The sequence below is a fragment of the Nerophis lumbriciformis genome, linkage group LG38 (assembly GCF_033978685.3).
Source record: "Nerophis lumbriciformis linkage group LG38, RoL_Nlum_v2.1, whole genome shotgun sequence".
Taxonomy (NCBI): Eukaryota; Metazoa; Chordata; class Actinopteri; order Syngnathiformes; family Syngnathidae; genus Nerophis; species Nerophis lumbriciformis.
The window spans coordinates 4,971,779-4,986,967 of record NC_084585.2 but is presented as its reverse complement, the minus strand read 5'-3'; the positions used below and the strand labels follow the sequence as shown (position 1 = coordinate 4,986,967).

The 15,189-nt window shown below is 40.4% G+C and overlaps 1 protein-coding gene across 6 annotated transcripts in view; it reads right to left on the bottom strand.

Annotated features, from left to right (window-relative positions):
- The window catches only part of cita (citron rho-interacting serine/threonine kinase a), a 172,567-nt gene extending 158,258 nt beyond the window's left edge, over window positions 1-14,309 (bottom strand). For all 6 annotated transcript variants that reach the window (XM_061932779.2, XM_061932781.2, XM_061932782.2 and 3 more), the window contains exons 1-4: window positions 13,941-14,309; window positions 13,713-13,854; window positions 11,259-11,434; window positions 1,298-1,399 (exon numbers count right to left, since the gene is read on the bottom strand). In XM_061932779.2, the coding sequence (XP_061788763.1) occupies window positions 1,298-1,399; window positions 11,259-11,434; window positions 13,713-13,854; window positions 13,941-14,042 (522 nt within the window). In that variant the 5' untranslated portion in view covers window positions 14,043-14,309. The remainder of the gene's footprint in view (window positions 1-1,297; window positions 1,400-11,258; window positions 11,435-13,712; window positions 13,855-13,940) is intronic.
- Between the last annotated feature and the right edge of the window lie 880 nt (window positions 14,310-15,189).

Here is a 15,189-nt window from a genome sequence, read left to right as displayed (position 1 = left end):
TTACATCTGTAAAGACCACAAAATGGCTCCTACTGAGCGACAGGTTTCCGGTTCATGAAAAGACGCAATCTCTGCATCCGCACACGGACTACTATTTCACAGCAACTGCCTAAAGACTTTCAAGAAAAGCTGGCTACTTTCCGTGCATATTGTAAAAACAAGATAGCTGAAAAAAAGATCCGGCCAGAGAACATTATCAACATGGACGAGGTTCCACTGACTTTTGATATTCCTGTGAACCGCACTGTGGATACAACGGGAGCACGTACGGTGAATATTCGCACCACAGGGAATGAGAAGTCATCCTTCACTGTGGTTCTAGCTTGCCATGCTAATGGCCAGAAACTTCCACCCATGGTGATATTCAAAAGGAAGACCTTGCCAAAAGAGACCTTTCCAGCCGGCGTCATCATAAAAGCTAACTCGAAGGGATGGATGGATGAAGAAAAGATGAGCGAGTGGTTAAGGTAAGTTTACGCGAAGAGGCCGGGTGGCTTTTTTCACGCAGCTCCGTCCATGTTGATATACGACTCCATGCGCGCCCACATCACGCTGGTTTTTAATATATTATTAAAGTTTGACTGACCTATCTGACTGTTTTTTTGACATTCCTTTAGCGCAGTTAGATGCGGCTTACAACACGGGGCGGCTTATAGGTGGACAAAGTTTTGAAATATGCCGTTCATTGAAGGCGCGGCTTATAACCCAGGGCGGACAACTGCATGTTTAAACTCTCCTGGAACTATTCCAGAAGAGAGGCTACTATTGATAATGTTAAGGACACTTGATCCAATAGTAACAAGTATCTCCTTAAACAGGCGAGGTGGGAGGGCATCTGCAGGAGAACCAGAGGGCTTCATATGACTAACTGTGTCACTTAAAAAAGAAAAGGACACCGGCTCAAACTGATGGAAAACAGAAGAGAAATGCAGAGGAACAGAAGGGTCATATGAAGGCTGAGATTGAAGAAGTAGTAAATGTAGCATTAATGTAGTAAGCTACTTTTGCCGTGGAGCTTGTTCTGTACCTTGCTACAATTCTCTGGGGATAGCTTTCCCTGTAGCTTAGCTACATTTAATCAAGAGTAACTTGTAACTTAGCTTCCTACATTTCCCAAGTAGCTTGCCCATCACTGCCAACAAGTAAAAAAAAAAGTTGTTTTGCATAATGGTGTACATTGTTCAAGGAGGTTGCAATCCACACAGTACAATGTGTGTTGATTGTGTCAAAGTTGCGACCATTTAGCATGAACCTTGAGCTTCATCTGAGGTAAAAAAAAAATGATATAGAGTCTCACCAGGTAGACATGATGCTCATCCTGGAAAGCATAGAACAGCTGTGGGATCCAGGGACTGCAGTTCAAAGACAGAATCCTCCGCTCCTCTTCGTGAAAAACAACCTGAATTATTTAGATACGAAAAATGTTAGTCATAAAACGACATACAACCCCTGGAAATTGGAGAATGTTTAATCAGTTTGTTTAAATTTGTAGAAAAAAGCAGATAATAGAAAGGACACAAAACTATAGTCATTTCAAATGGCAACTTCTTGTCTTTAAGAAACACTAAAATCAATCAAGAATGTAAATTGTGGTCGTTAGTAACGGTTTCATTTTTAAATCTCGCAGTCAAAGATTTATGGAATCAATCAATTCTGAGAAACAATCACCTTATACATTTTCATTTTCAAAGCTAACACTTGCATCAGATTAAATCTGTCCATCAGTCTGCAGTTAAAAATGAGTGTTCACACCCTGGAGAGCTGTTGCACCAGGTGGATTGGCATGAATCATGGCTCCAGCACGAGATGTCAACAGGCGAGGGCGGACCTACGTCACTTCCGCCTGCCAATCCCCTAGCAACCGGTCGCCATATTGAATTCGTTGAAAACAAACCAGCTCACAGCGAACACAGCATTGACAGAAAAGGCATTTAACGAGGTTTCACGGCATTTTAAACTGTTCTAAATGGCGTATGATTATGTAAATAGTCTTTCCAGTGAGGCTAGGTTAAGATACGAGTTAAAATGTTCTGTAGTTGGATTAAACGACTGCCCTCACCGCCTTCCAGCAGATGCGTGGACTGATAATCCTACACAATGGCCGGACATGGAATTTGGAAATCTTTATGTCTACCTCACAAGCGCACCAGGTCGGTTGTTATATAACGAATAAATCACATAAAAATTGTTAAATCACCCAAGGTATGTTGATAAATGATAATAAGGATGACACGGTGGCTACCAGTATCTTTATATTTATTATATCTGTAGAGAGCTCATTCAAATTCAGTTCAGTATTATGATTTATTATTTGCTGAATTACTGGAAATAGCCTTTATACCGTATGTTATTGTTGTGCAACAACAACAACTTCAGCTGTCGAACGTTATTCAGTAAAAATTCAACAGGTTCAACATTAGCATGGACGGTATAGCCAAGTTGTGGTTAAGAAGGTGGATTTTTGCTCCTTATATTTACCAGAAACGAAGTGATCCGAACACACGACCCGGGATTTTGGGGGACTCCAGTGAGAACCGTCCTCGTTTTCCCGCTGTAAAGCTGCGAGCCATTTGTCTCGTCTCTGTGGGCTTTTAGCACACTTTGGCAGAACAAAATACGACCTTTGTTTTCCCTGTTCCCAGTTGTGGTTTGCACAACCAAAAACAACACAGTTTTTTGGCATTTTGGAGGCAGAATGACGGGTTTAATCAGCGCAGGTCGACAGGTTAAAGAGTACCGGTAATGGCGACGGTTTGTTTTCAACGCCAGTCAGGTTGCTATGGCTCGAAGAACCCGTATGTAGCTCAGTTGCCCGGATGTCGGCCCTGCCCTATTGAAACAAAGGAGAGGATTATCAAACTTATTCAAAGAATGATAATCATTGCGCAATGTTCCAAAAGATGTTAATTGTTCACAGTCAGTTGTGTCTAAAATTGGGACCTAGTACAAACATCATGGGAAGGTTGTAAAAGGCAAGCATAGTGGTAAAGCAAGAATGAATTGAATAACGTGGACCCTGACTTAAACAAGTTGAAAAACTTATTCAGGTGTTACCATTTAGTGGTCAATTGTACGCAATATGTACTGTACTGTGCAATCGACTAATAAAAGTTTCAATCAATCAATCAAGGGAAACACAGGGCAGAAAACTTAAAGCTATATGTCTTGAAAACAAAAAATGCACAGCAAAACAAATGACGAACAAAGGGATAATAGAAACTGGAGCCACTGTCTGTGATCAAACTGGATTTAAATAAAGAAAAGCTCAACGAAAGCCGTCATTAACATGTAAACAAAAAACAAGGTTCCAATGGGCTAAGGAACAGCAGTGGACTATGGATGACTGGAGAAAAGTCTTATTCAGTGATGAATCGTGAATCTGCATTAGGAAAGGTGATGATGCTGGAACTTTTGTTTGGTGGCATTACAATGACGCGACCCAACCTCAGATAAGCGGAAGAAGATGGATGGATGGATGGATGGAATGACATTTATGAAGACGACTGCCTAAAGAAAACATGTCCACAGTCATTGATGATATGGGACTGCATGTCTGGTAATGGAACTGTCGTTACATCTTTAATAAACACACACGTTTTGAACACTTTTCTTATTCCATCAATGGAAAAGATGTTTGGGGATGTATCATTTATGATGATCATCATTTTTCAAGATGACAAGGCATCTTGCCATAGAGAAAAAAACTTTCCTGGAAGAACGATATATAAAGTCAATGTCATGGCCTGCAAATGGTCTGGATCTCAATTAGGGATCTCCCGATCCAGGTTTTTGCACTTCCGATCAGATATCGATATTGTTTTTGCATTTCCGATCCAATACCGATACTGACCGATACCAATACTGACCGATACTGGCCTATCCGAGCATGTATTAAAGTTTAAAGTTATTTAGCCTACTTAGTTGTCAGAATCATGTTGAAAAGGGTTTTAGTACTCTTGATAACAACTAGCCAGCTGAATTAGGGGAGTTTGAATAATACACAATGGTTGGTAACAAGAAACTGACCTGTTTATTCAAGGATAAACACAAAATAGACAAACAGAAATGGCATCATTGAACTAGGGCTGGGCGATATGGCCTTTTTTTAATATTGCGATATTTTAAGGCCATATTGCGATACACAATATATATTTTGATATTTTGCCTTAGCCTTGAATGAACACTTGATGCATATAATCACAGCAGTATGATGATTCTATGTGTTTTGATTGATTGATTGAGACTTTTATTAGTAGGTTGCACAGTGAAGTACATATTCCGTACAATTGACCACTAAATGGTAACACCCCAATAAGTTTTTCAACTTGTTTAAGTCGGGGTCCACTTAAATTGATTCATGATACAGATATATACTATCAGATATATACTATCATCATAATACAGTCATCACACAAGATAATCACATTGAATTATTTACATGATTTATAATCCAGGGTGTGGAGGGGGGCGCCTGATGTAAGTGTCAAAAAGACAGCCAAAAGAGTTTGATATGAGAATAAATCTAAAGTTAAAATATAGGGTAGAAATGCACCCATTTGCAGGAAATGTAGTCTTGATTTTCAAAATGTTCTTTCAAGGCTTGCATGTCTACGTTAAAACATTCTTCTTCATACTGCATTAATATATGCTACTTTTAAACTTTCATGCAGAGAAGGAAATCACAACTAAAAAAATCACAAATTTTTTCATACGGTGTTGATGTGGAAATTGATGGTGTGGACGTGTGGCACTGAATGGAGATAAGCGTCTCGACAGACGTCACAATATTTGAACAATGATGACGAAAACTGTTGTCTCTGTCGTGTCCGTGTGTCGAAAATTGTTATGCGCTTATTTTTTTATTTGATTTTGTGCGTGGCATAGATTTGCCGTGCGCAGAGGACGCTTGAGCAGGCGCGCACCTTCGCGGCTGCGCTAGCATCACAGCTAACGTTAGCCATGCCGCTACCTCGCTCTCTGCTGGGAGAGGACGTATACGTACAGTATGTGACGTGTGTAAGAAGGTGCGCTCGCTGTCTGTGAGAGGGAGACACAGGAAAGAGTGAGAAGAGCCTGTCGTGTAATGCCAGAAGCTAAAAGCAACTGCGTGAGAATTGTGGATGTGTTGAAGGTGTGCTGGAAAATGCGGAACGGAAATTACGGAGCAGCAGAAAAGTGGAATGTATTATTTAAATCGGTGCGTTGGAAAACACGGACCGGAGTTTTTTTTTAAACTGGATCTGGATCGGCATTTTCCCATGCCTTGCCGATACGCAATTTTTGGCAAATATCGGCAGCCGATCCGATCCAAATATCGGATTGGGACATCCCTAATCTCAATCCAATTGAAAATCTCTGGTGGAAACGAAAGAAAGTGATCTATGACAAGACTCCAACCTGCAAAGCTGATCTGACAACAGCAATCAGGAAATGTTGGAACGAGATTGATGGAGAGTTTAACACTTGTTAAGTCCATGCCTCAGAGACTGCCAGCTGTTATAAAAGCCAGAGGTGGTGCAACAATGTAATAGTAGTGTGTTTGTGGGTTTTTTTGTTCGTTTGTTTTTCATCAAATCAAATCAACTTTATTTATAAAGCACATTTAAAATTTACTACAGGGGTAGCCAAAGTGCTGTACAATGAACAGGTTAAAAGATAAAACGAGTACCGAGCAAACACAACACAACACAAACAGAACACGATAAAAAATAAATAATTAAAATAGAATAAATAAAAACATAAAAACAGGTTCACAGCAGGTGTATTATGGGGCGCCATTGCAGGATGGATATCACTCAGTGTTAAAAGCCATGGAATAAAAGCATGTTTTTAAGAGAGATTTAAAAACAGGAAGAGAGGAGGCTTGTCTAACACTCAGGGGTAGGTCGTTCCAGAGCTTGGGAGCAGCAACGGCGAAAGCTCTGTCACCTCTAAGCTTCAGCCTTGTGTCAGGGACCGTCAACAGCAGCTGATCGGCTGATCTTAAGGATCGGGTGGGGCAGTAAGGCTGAAGGAGGTCGGAGAGATAGGTTGGCGCGAGGTTGTTTAGACATTTAAAAACAAATATAAGGAGTTTAAAATTGATTCGGTAACGCACAGGGAGCCAGTGAAGGGACGCTAAAATAGGGGTGATGTGCTCACGTCTGCGGGTCTGTGTTAGCAGACGAGCAGCAGAGTTCTGCACGAGCTGCAGGCGAGCGAGGGAGGCCTGGCTAATGCCAACATACAGGGCATTGCAGTAGTCAAGACGAGTCGAGATAAAGGCGTGGATTAATTTCTCAAGATCATGTCCTGATAGAAGCGGTTTCACTTTCGCTATTTGGCGTGATTGATAAAAGCTTTTTTGAACGACGCTGCTGATTTGTTTTTCGAATTTAAAATCTGAGTCGAACTTTACACCCAGGTTTGTGACACAGTCGCTGAGATACGGGGTCAGAGTGCCGAGGTCAACGTTGGGGGAGGGAGAGCGACTTGGACCGAACAACATAACTTCTGTTTTATCTTCATTTAGGCTCAGAAAGTTAGCTGAAAGCCAGACTTTGATGTCGTGCAAGACGTTGAACCGTGTTATTTTGTGCCATGGGAAAATAAATCTGGCAATCATCGGCATAAAAATGAAATGCAATACTGTACTTCCTAAAAATAGAACCAAGGGGGAGAAGGTAAAGCGCAAATAAAATTGGGGCAAGGATTGAGCCCTGGGGGACCCTATGTGGTAAAGGAGCTGTGGACGACATAAAACTGTCTACTTTTACACAAAAACTCCTGTCGGTTAGGTACGACCGGAACCAGTTGAGGGCGGCGCCCTTAATGCCCACACAGTTCTCAAGACGAGTGATTAAGGTGGCGTGGTCGACGGTGTCGAACGCAGCAGACATGATTCCATAATGGTTTTCTCTTGATTTAAAACACTATTTTTTTGGTTTCTTTTAGTGTTTCTCAAAGCCAAAACATTGCCATTTAAAGGACTGTAATGTTGTTCTCAACTGAATAACATCCTCCATGTCTGGTGATTCCATCGTTTTTTGCCAGGGGTTGTATAGTTAATGTGCATTTGTTGAAATTAAAACCTTTTATTTTTCATTTTGCAACCCCAACATCGGGAAAGATTGAAAGATAACAATTACCCTGAGGAGATTATAGCCTCAATTACCCTCTACTCCAGCTGCTTTTATTGGCAAGAGTTCATTTGAAATGGTTCGACAATGGATTTATTGTGTGACGAAAACATTTCTTTGCACTTGGCTGTTGCTCTTTCTATTGCTCACTTCACTTCTCTTTCTGTCACCACTCATGTTCTATTCTGTCTGAGATCTGTCGGATTAGTCACATGCCATCACAGAGCGCTGCTGTGAAGTGATGTAACTCGGTTGAGGGGTAACTCCACAGCATCCTCCAGCGGGATTTCATCTGATCGCAGCTATCGACAGCGCTTCCTCTCTGTTATATTCATTGAAACCCAAACTCCATTTTTTACCACACATTACATTCTATTACACCACACCAGCTCGCATGCAGTCACGCATGGTATAAGCCAGGGGTGCTCACACTTTTTCTGCAGGCGAGCTACTTTTCAATTGATCAAGTCGTGGGGATCTACCTCATTCATATATATTATTTATATTTACTTATTTATGAAATATATGTTTTTGTTAACAAGTTAAAGGTGTTTAATGATAATGCAAGCATGTTTAACACATATAGTTAATATTGTTAATACATTAAAGGTGTTTAATGATAATACAAGTATGTTTAACACATATAGTTAATATTGTTAACAAGTTAAAGGTGTTTAAAGATAATGCAAGCATGTTTAACACATATAGTTAATATTGTTTACAAGTTAAAGGTGGTTAAAAATAATACAAGCATGTTTAACACAAATAGTTAATATTGTTAACAACTTAAAGGTGTTTAAAGATAAAACAAGCATGTTTAACACATATAGTTAATATTGTTAACAACTTAAAGGTGGTTAAAGATAATACAAGCATGTTTAACACATATAGTTAATATTGTTAACAACTTAAAGGTGGTTAAAGATAAAACAAGCATGTTTAACACATATAGTTAATATTGTTAACAACTTAAAGGTGTTTAAAGATAATACAAGCATGTTTAACAAATATAGTTAATATTGTTAACAACTTAAAGGTGGTTAAAGATAATACAAGCATGTTTAACACATATAGATTCCTTTCTTTCATGAAGACAAGAATATAAGTTGGTGTATTACCTGATTCTGATGACTTGCATTGATTGGAATCAGACAGTGGTGATGATAACGTCCGCATTTTCGAATGGAGGAGAAAAAAAGTCCTCCTTTCTGTCCAATACCACATGAAAGTGGTTGGTTTTTGGCATCTTATTTGTCCAGCTTCCGTACTCCTTTGTATACACTTTACAAGAAATACATTGTCGGCAAACTCCGTAGCTTGCTAGCTTGTGCACGCCAGCTTTCTGAGACTCTTATTTTGGTAGCGCAGGCAGGATGAAGCAGAGCTTTTATTGTGCAACTGTGCAGTCGGTCTTTGGAGTTTTGACGACAGGTACGGCGTCAGAGTCTGTTGAAATAAAGTGTTTCTCGCCTTCCAGTCGGTAATTTTAATGAGCTGGCAGCATCCAGCGTCATCTCAGAAGACCCTCGGGTGCCGTGAATCTCAATCAAGTGACGAAAGTGACGTCATAGAAAAGATTTATGATCGCTCATTTTTAGGACTATTTTTTTAATGCCTGGCTGGTGATCGACTGACACACCCTCCGAGATCGACCGGTAGATCGCGATCGACGTAATGAGCACCCCTGGTATAAGCAAAAAGAGATGGGATATACAAACAGTGTTGCACCCTGGAGGTTCAGTGCCTTGCTCAAGTTGCTCAAGAACAAACTGCAGGGGTGTGCAGATCGATCGGCCGTATTTCCTGAAAAAGTCATCGCCCGTTGCCGATTTATGTATTTTATTGTCGATCACAAACACCGATCCTGTATGACTGACACTATTTTTGGTCAAACTGTCAGCAGCTAATTATGTATCTGAGTATTTCAATACACAGTGTGGGTCCGCTCCCCTGAATTCATAACAATCACTTCCATTATATGTATAATGCATATGTTCCTTTTGACTGTACATGTACTGTAAATGTATAATGTATTTATATTATCTCCAACAATTTGGTGCAATGTATTTTGATTCAGAACCATAACCAATAGAGAGTACCTAATCAGCGTTGTCTGTGGGTTGTTTTTGTATATTCCAAATATAACATACATATTTAATCTACACACATACAGTGGGGCAAAAAAGTACTTAGTCAGCCACCAATTGTGCAAGTTCTCCCACTTAAAATGATGACAGAGGTCTGTAATCATAGGTACACTTCAACGGTGAGAGACAGAATGTGAAAAAAAAATCCAGGAATTCACATTGTAGGATTTTTAAAGAATTTATTTGTAAATTATGGTGGAAAATAAGTATTTGGTCAATAACAAAAATTCAACTCAATACTTTGTAATATAACCTTTGTTGGCAATAACAGAGGTCAAACGATTACTATAGGTCTTTACCAGGTTTGCACACACAGTAGCTGGTATTTTGGCCCATTCCTCCATGCATATCTTCTCGAGAGCAGTGATGTTTTGGGGCTGTCGCCGAGCAACACAGACTTTCAACTCCCTCCACAGATTTTCTATGGGGTTGAAGTCTGGAGACTGGCTAGGCCACTTCAGGACTTTCAAATGCTTCTTACGGAGCCACTCCTTCATTGCCCGGGCGGTGTGTTTGGGATCATTGTCATGCTGGAAGACCCAGCCACGTTTCATCTTCAAAGCTCTCACTGATGGAAGGAGGTTTTGGCTCAAAATCTCACGATACATGGCCCCATTCATTCTTTCCTTAACACGGATCAGTCGGCCTGTCCCCTTAGCAGAAAAACAGCCCCAAAGCATGATGTTTCCACCCCCATGCTTCACAGTAGGTGTGGTGTTCTTGGGATGCAACTCAGTATTCTTCTTCCTCCAAACACGACAAGTTGAGTTTATACCAAAAAGTTCTATTTTGATTTCATCTGACCACATGACATTCTCCCAATCCTCTGCTGTATCATCCATGTGCTCTCTGGCAAACTTCAGACGGGCCTGGACATGCACTGGCTTAAGCAGGGGGACACGTCTGGCACTGCAGGATTTGATTCCCTGTCGGCGTAGTGTGTAACTGATGGTAACCTTTGTTACTTTGGTCCCAGCTCTCTGCAGGTCATTCACCAGATCCCCCCGTGTGGTTCTGGGATTTTTGCTCACCGTTCTCATGATCATTTTGACCCCACGGGATGAGATCTTGCGTGGAGCCCCAGATCGAGAGAGATTATCAGTGGTCTTGTATGTCTTCCATTTTCTGATAATTGCTCCCACAGTTGATTTTTTCACACCAAGCTGCTTGCCTATTGTAGATTCACTCTTCACAGTCTGGTGCAGGTCTACATTTATTTTCCTGGTGTCCTTCGACAGCTCTTTGGTCTTGGCCATAGTGGAGTTTGGAGTCTGACTGTTTGAGGCTGTGGACAGGTGTCTTTTATACAGATAACAAGTTCAAACAGGTGCCATTAATACAGGTAACGAGTGGAGGACAGAAGAGCTTCTTAAAGAAGAAGTTACAGGTCTGTGAGAGCCAGAGATCTTTCTTGTTTGAAGTGACCAAATACTTATTTTCCACCATAATTTACAAATAAATTCTTTAAAAATCCTACAATGTGAATTCCTGGATTTTTTTTCCACATTCAGTCTCTCACAGTTGAAGTGTACCTATGATGAAAATTACAGACCTCTGTCATCATTTTAAGTGGGAGAACTTGCACAATCGGTGGCTGACTAAATACTTTTTTGCCCCACTGTATATTCCATTATTAACCTTTAACCAAGCATAAATAGGTAAATCCCTAGATTACCCTCCCTGCAACACTTTCTACATCTGTTTTAAAGAAAACCTAAAAACCTATCTATTTGCTAAATGTCTTTTAAGGTTTCTTCTTTTAACGTACTTTTTTTTAATTCTCTCCCTTCTGTAGCACTTTGAGACCCCAGAAATATAAAGTACATTACAATTAAAAGGTATTATTATTGTCATCAACTAAATGTTTTACTTTGAAGTATTTTTGCAATAACAAAACCCAACTAAACTCGATATTTTTTAGCTGCAAAACGAGAACAGCATGTGTTCTCTTATCAGAAATAACAACTAGAAGAGAAAATGAACAATTTCTTACGTGTTCTTGAGAGCGCAACACTGTCTTCTCCATGACTTTCAGGGCACAAACATCGCCCGTGACCTTCTCCCGTACCACTTGGACATTGCCGAAGCGACCGCGGCCCACCACTGCACGCACCTCGAAGTCATGGAGGCCAGGCTGCAAGGCCTGGAGCTCGGAGACCACGTCGGAAACTGTCAAACACACCCAGAAAATAGAAGATGTACATTTTAACAAAACAACTGCAGGGATTGATAACAACAGTACTTTGTGTTTATATCAATTGCTTGACTGGTGTCAATGACACAGTCAGGTATCCTAGTTGTTGGTTATTATTTAAGATAACTATAAAGCAACTTTTTCTGATTATGTGCACTTTTTTCTAAGATAGTAGCACCACCTGTGGTACAGACAAATCAGTTGAACTTTTCACAAAAATATATATATGAGAAAATATATAAACTATAACAACAGTAAACAATGACAAAAGAAAAGGTTGTCGTCAAACAATGACCAAGTCCATAGAAATTACCAGTGTTGGGACTAACTGTAACGCCGTTAGTTTAGGCACTAACTAGTAATCTAACGCGTTATTGTTTATATTCAGTAACTCAGTTACCGTTACTACATGATGCGTTACTGTGTTATTTTACGTTATTTTTTATGTAGTATCGGCTAGAAACAGAAGATCTGAGTGTGTTTTATTGGAGCGCTGCGGTGTCGTCCTTCTGAATGTTTTTGTGTCACAAGCCGGAGGCGCGCTCTGTGTGTGGGTGTGGGGAGGGGAGGGGGGCGTGTCTGTGTTTACTAACAACGGAGCCGCAGTCGACTCGAGTGTCTTAACATGAAAATATTCTCACTTCTTTTTTTTTGTGTCGAGCACAAAGAAAAGAACATTTTAGTTAAATGTAAGTTGTGTCTTGGATCAAAGATCCCGTCTACTGTCCAAAACAACAATTCAAATCTGCCTGGTTAGGCTTTGTGTAAGTCATGTGTGCCTTCCTTAGGTGAAGCCAGGTTTACAGCTATGTTGTTATTATGCTGTTTGTTACTTATGTATGTTATGTTGCAGCTATTTAAAACAGTTTTGTCAATTTGTTCTGGCCTGAAATAAATTGGCCCTTTGAAACATATCTTTGTTTTTGTGTGTTGTATGTAGCAGAGTTCAGTGATGCAAATGCATGTCAAGTTGATCAACACAGGCGCCGGATGCAAGTGTCAAAAAGACAGCCAAAAGAGTTTGATATGAGAATAAATCTAAAGTTCAAATATAGGGTAGAAATGCACCCATTTGCAGGAAATGTAGTCTTGATTTTCAAACTTTTCTTTCAAGGCTTGCATTTCTACATTAAAACATTCGTCTACATTAAAACAGTCTTCTTCATACTGCATTAATATATGCTACTTTTAAACTTTCATGCAGAGAAGGAAATCACAACTAAAAAAATCACTCATTTTTTCATACGGTGTTGATCTGGAAATTTTTGCCTCGGCATTTTGATGGTGTGGACGTGTGGCACCGAATGGAGATAAGCGTCTCGACAGACGTTACAATATTTGAACAATGATGACGAAAACGGTTTTCTCTGTCGTGTCCGTGTGTCGAAATTTGTTATGCGCTTATTTTTTTATTTGATTTTGTGCGTGGCATATAATTGCTATGCGCAGAGGACGTTTGAGCAGTGCGCAGAGGGAACGTTGGTCACACAGCTGCGTTAGCATCACAGCTAACGTTAGCCATGCTGCTACCTCTCTGCTGGGAGAGGACGTATACGTATGTGACGTGTGTAAGAAGGTGCGCTTGCTGTCTGTGAGAGGGAGACACAGAAAAGAGTGGGAAGAGCCTGTCGTGTAATGCCAGCAGCTAAAAGCAACTGCGTGAGAATCCACAGACCTGTGGATGTGTTGAAGGTGTGCTGGAAAATGCGGAACGGAAATTAGGGAGCAGCAGAAAAGTGGAATGTATTATTTAAATCGGTGCTTTGGAAAACACGGACCGGGTTTTTTTTTAAAAACTGGATCTGGATCGGCATTTTCCCATGCCTTGCCGATACGCATTTTTTGGCAAATATCGGCGGCCGATCCGATCCAAATATCGGATCGGGACATCCCTAACTGTAACTAGTTACTGGTTTTCAGCAATTAACCCAACACTGGAAATTACTCTCATAAAAACTATAAAACAGATGCAACGGAAAAATTAAAATATTGTGCTACAATTGTAGAAAATGGATGGATGGATGGAAGATTTTGCAAATTTGGTAAATGAATAACCCAAAAATGTTTATTTTGTTGTTTTCTTACTGTAGTGAAAATGAACCGAACCGTGTCCTCTCAACCGAGTTACGTACCAAACTGAAATGTTTGTGTATCGTTACACCCCTAGTTAAAAGTATTGGTATTATCGGCTTAGTATATTTGAACCAAAAATGTGCCGTCTCCCCTCCCAAAGTGTAAAACATCCATGCTTACACTTGTTGACAAAGTTGGCCACATGCTGAATCTTCATGAGCTCTGATGATGTGCATTCTTGGTACAGCAGCAGCAAGGAGTCCAAGAACTCTTCCCGACCCAAACACCGTCCTCCCTGTTGGCCACACAGGCTGACTCGACCCTGGGGGAAGGAAACACGTCACTGTCTTTTTGTCTCTCGTGACAACTTTGATCCACATTGATGGTGTTCGCTCCTGGAGGTTTTACCTGCAACAGCTGGTTGAGTCTGGAGCTGCGGACGGTGATGGCGTCCGCGGAGGTCGGCACCGTTTTCAGGCTTCCCTGGTTCACGTACTTGAACTTCAACATTTCCTTAACCCAGTTAAACTTTGTAGCGATAAAATTCAACCTTTAGTTTGATTAACCCACGATGACGTCATGTAAATAACACATCCATGCTAGCTAGTTGGTTAGCTAACGCCAACTACTCGACATACACTCAGATATTGTTACTCCTAAACGTAAAAAGTCAAAGCGTAGGTCAACTCACAACACGTCCATGTAAGTATTCCGCCGTTTCTAATCATTGACTGACACACTTTAACATATAAAAGAAGACTCTCTGTCGCGGTCCTTCTTCATTTCCGGTTAACGTTCAAATTTTGCGCGTTCCCCGCCCAGCCCTTGTCACGTGTGCCAGCAACAGGGCATGTGATTGGTTAGTTTAGTGTTTGGGGCGGTGCTTCTGATTTAGGCCAATCACTGCCCTCACGGATCCACCTCATTGTGTAGGCAGGAAGTAAACGACACACATCTTTTTACTTTTAATTTTTTTATAGATCTTTATTTATAATATGCAACATTTAAATACAAGCAAATAAATAATAATGATCAAAATAAGTACAAAAACAGTACAAAACAGCGCCAGGGGGTTGTAAAATTAATAGCGGAACTAAAATAGAATGCAATATATATATATATATATATGTATCCATTTTCTACCGCTTGTCCTTTTTGGGGTCGCAGGGGGTGCTGGAGCCTATCTCAGCTGCTATATATGCAGAGGTGGGTAGTAACGCGCTACATTTACTCCGTTACATCTACTTGAGTAACTTTTGGGATAAATTGTACTTCTAAGAGTAGTTTTAATGCAACATACTTTTACTTTTACTTAAGTATATTTATAGAGAAGGAACGCTACTTTTACTCCGCTACTTTTATCTACATTCAGCTCGCTACTCGCTACTAATTTTTATCGATCTGTTAATGCAGGCTTTGTTTGTTTTGGTCTGTCAGACAGACCTTCAAAGTGCCTGCCTTACTGGTGACGTTTCACTCCGTTCCACCAATCAGATGCAGTCACTGGTGACGTTGGACCAATCAAACAGAGCCAGGTGGTCACATGACCTGACAAAAACAAGTTGAAAAACTTATTCGGGTGTTACCATTTAGTGGTCAATTGTACGGAATATGTACTGTACTGTGCAATCTAATAATAAAAGTTCCAATCAATCAA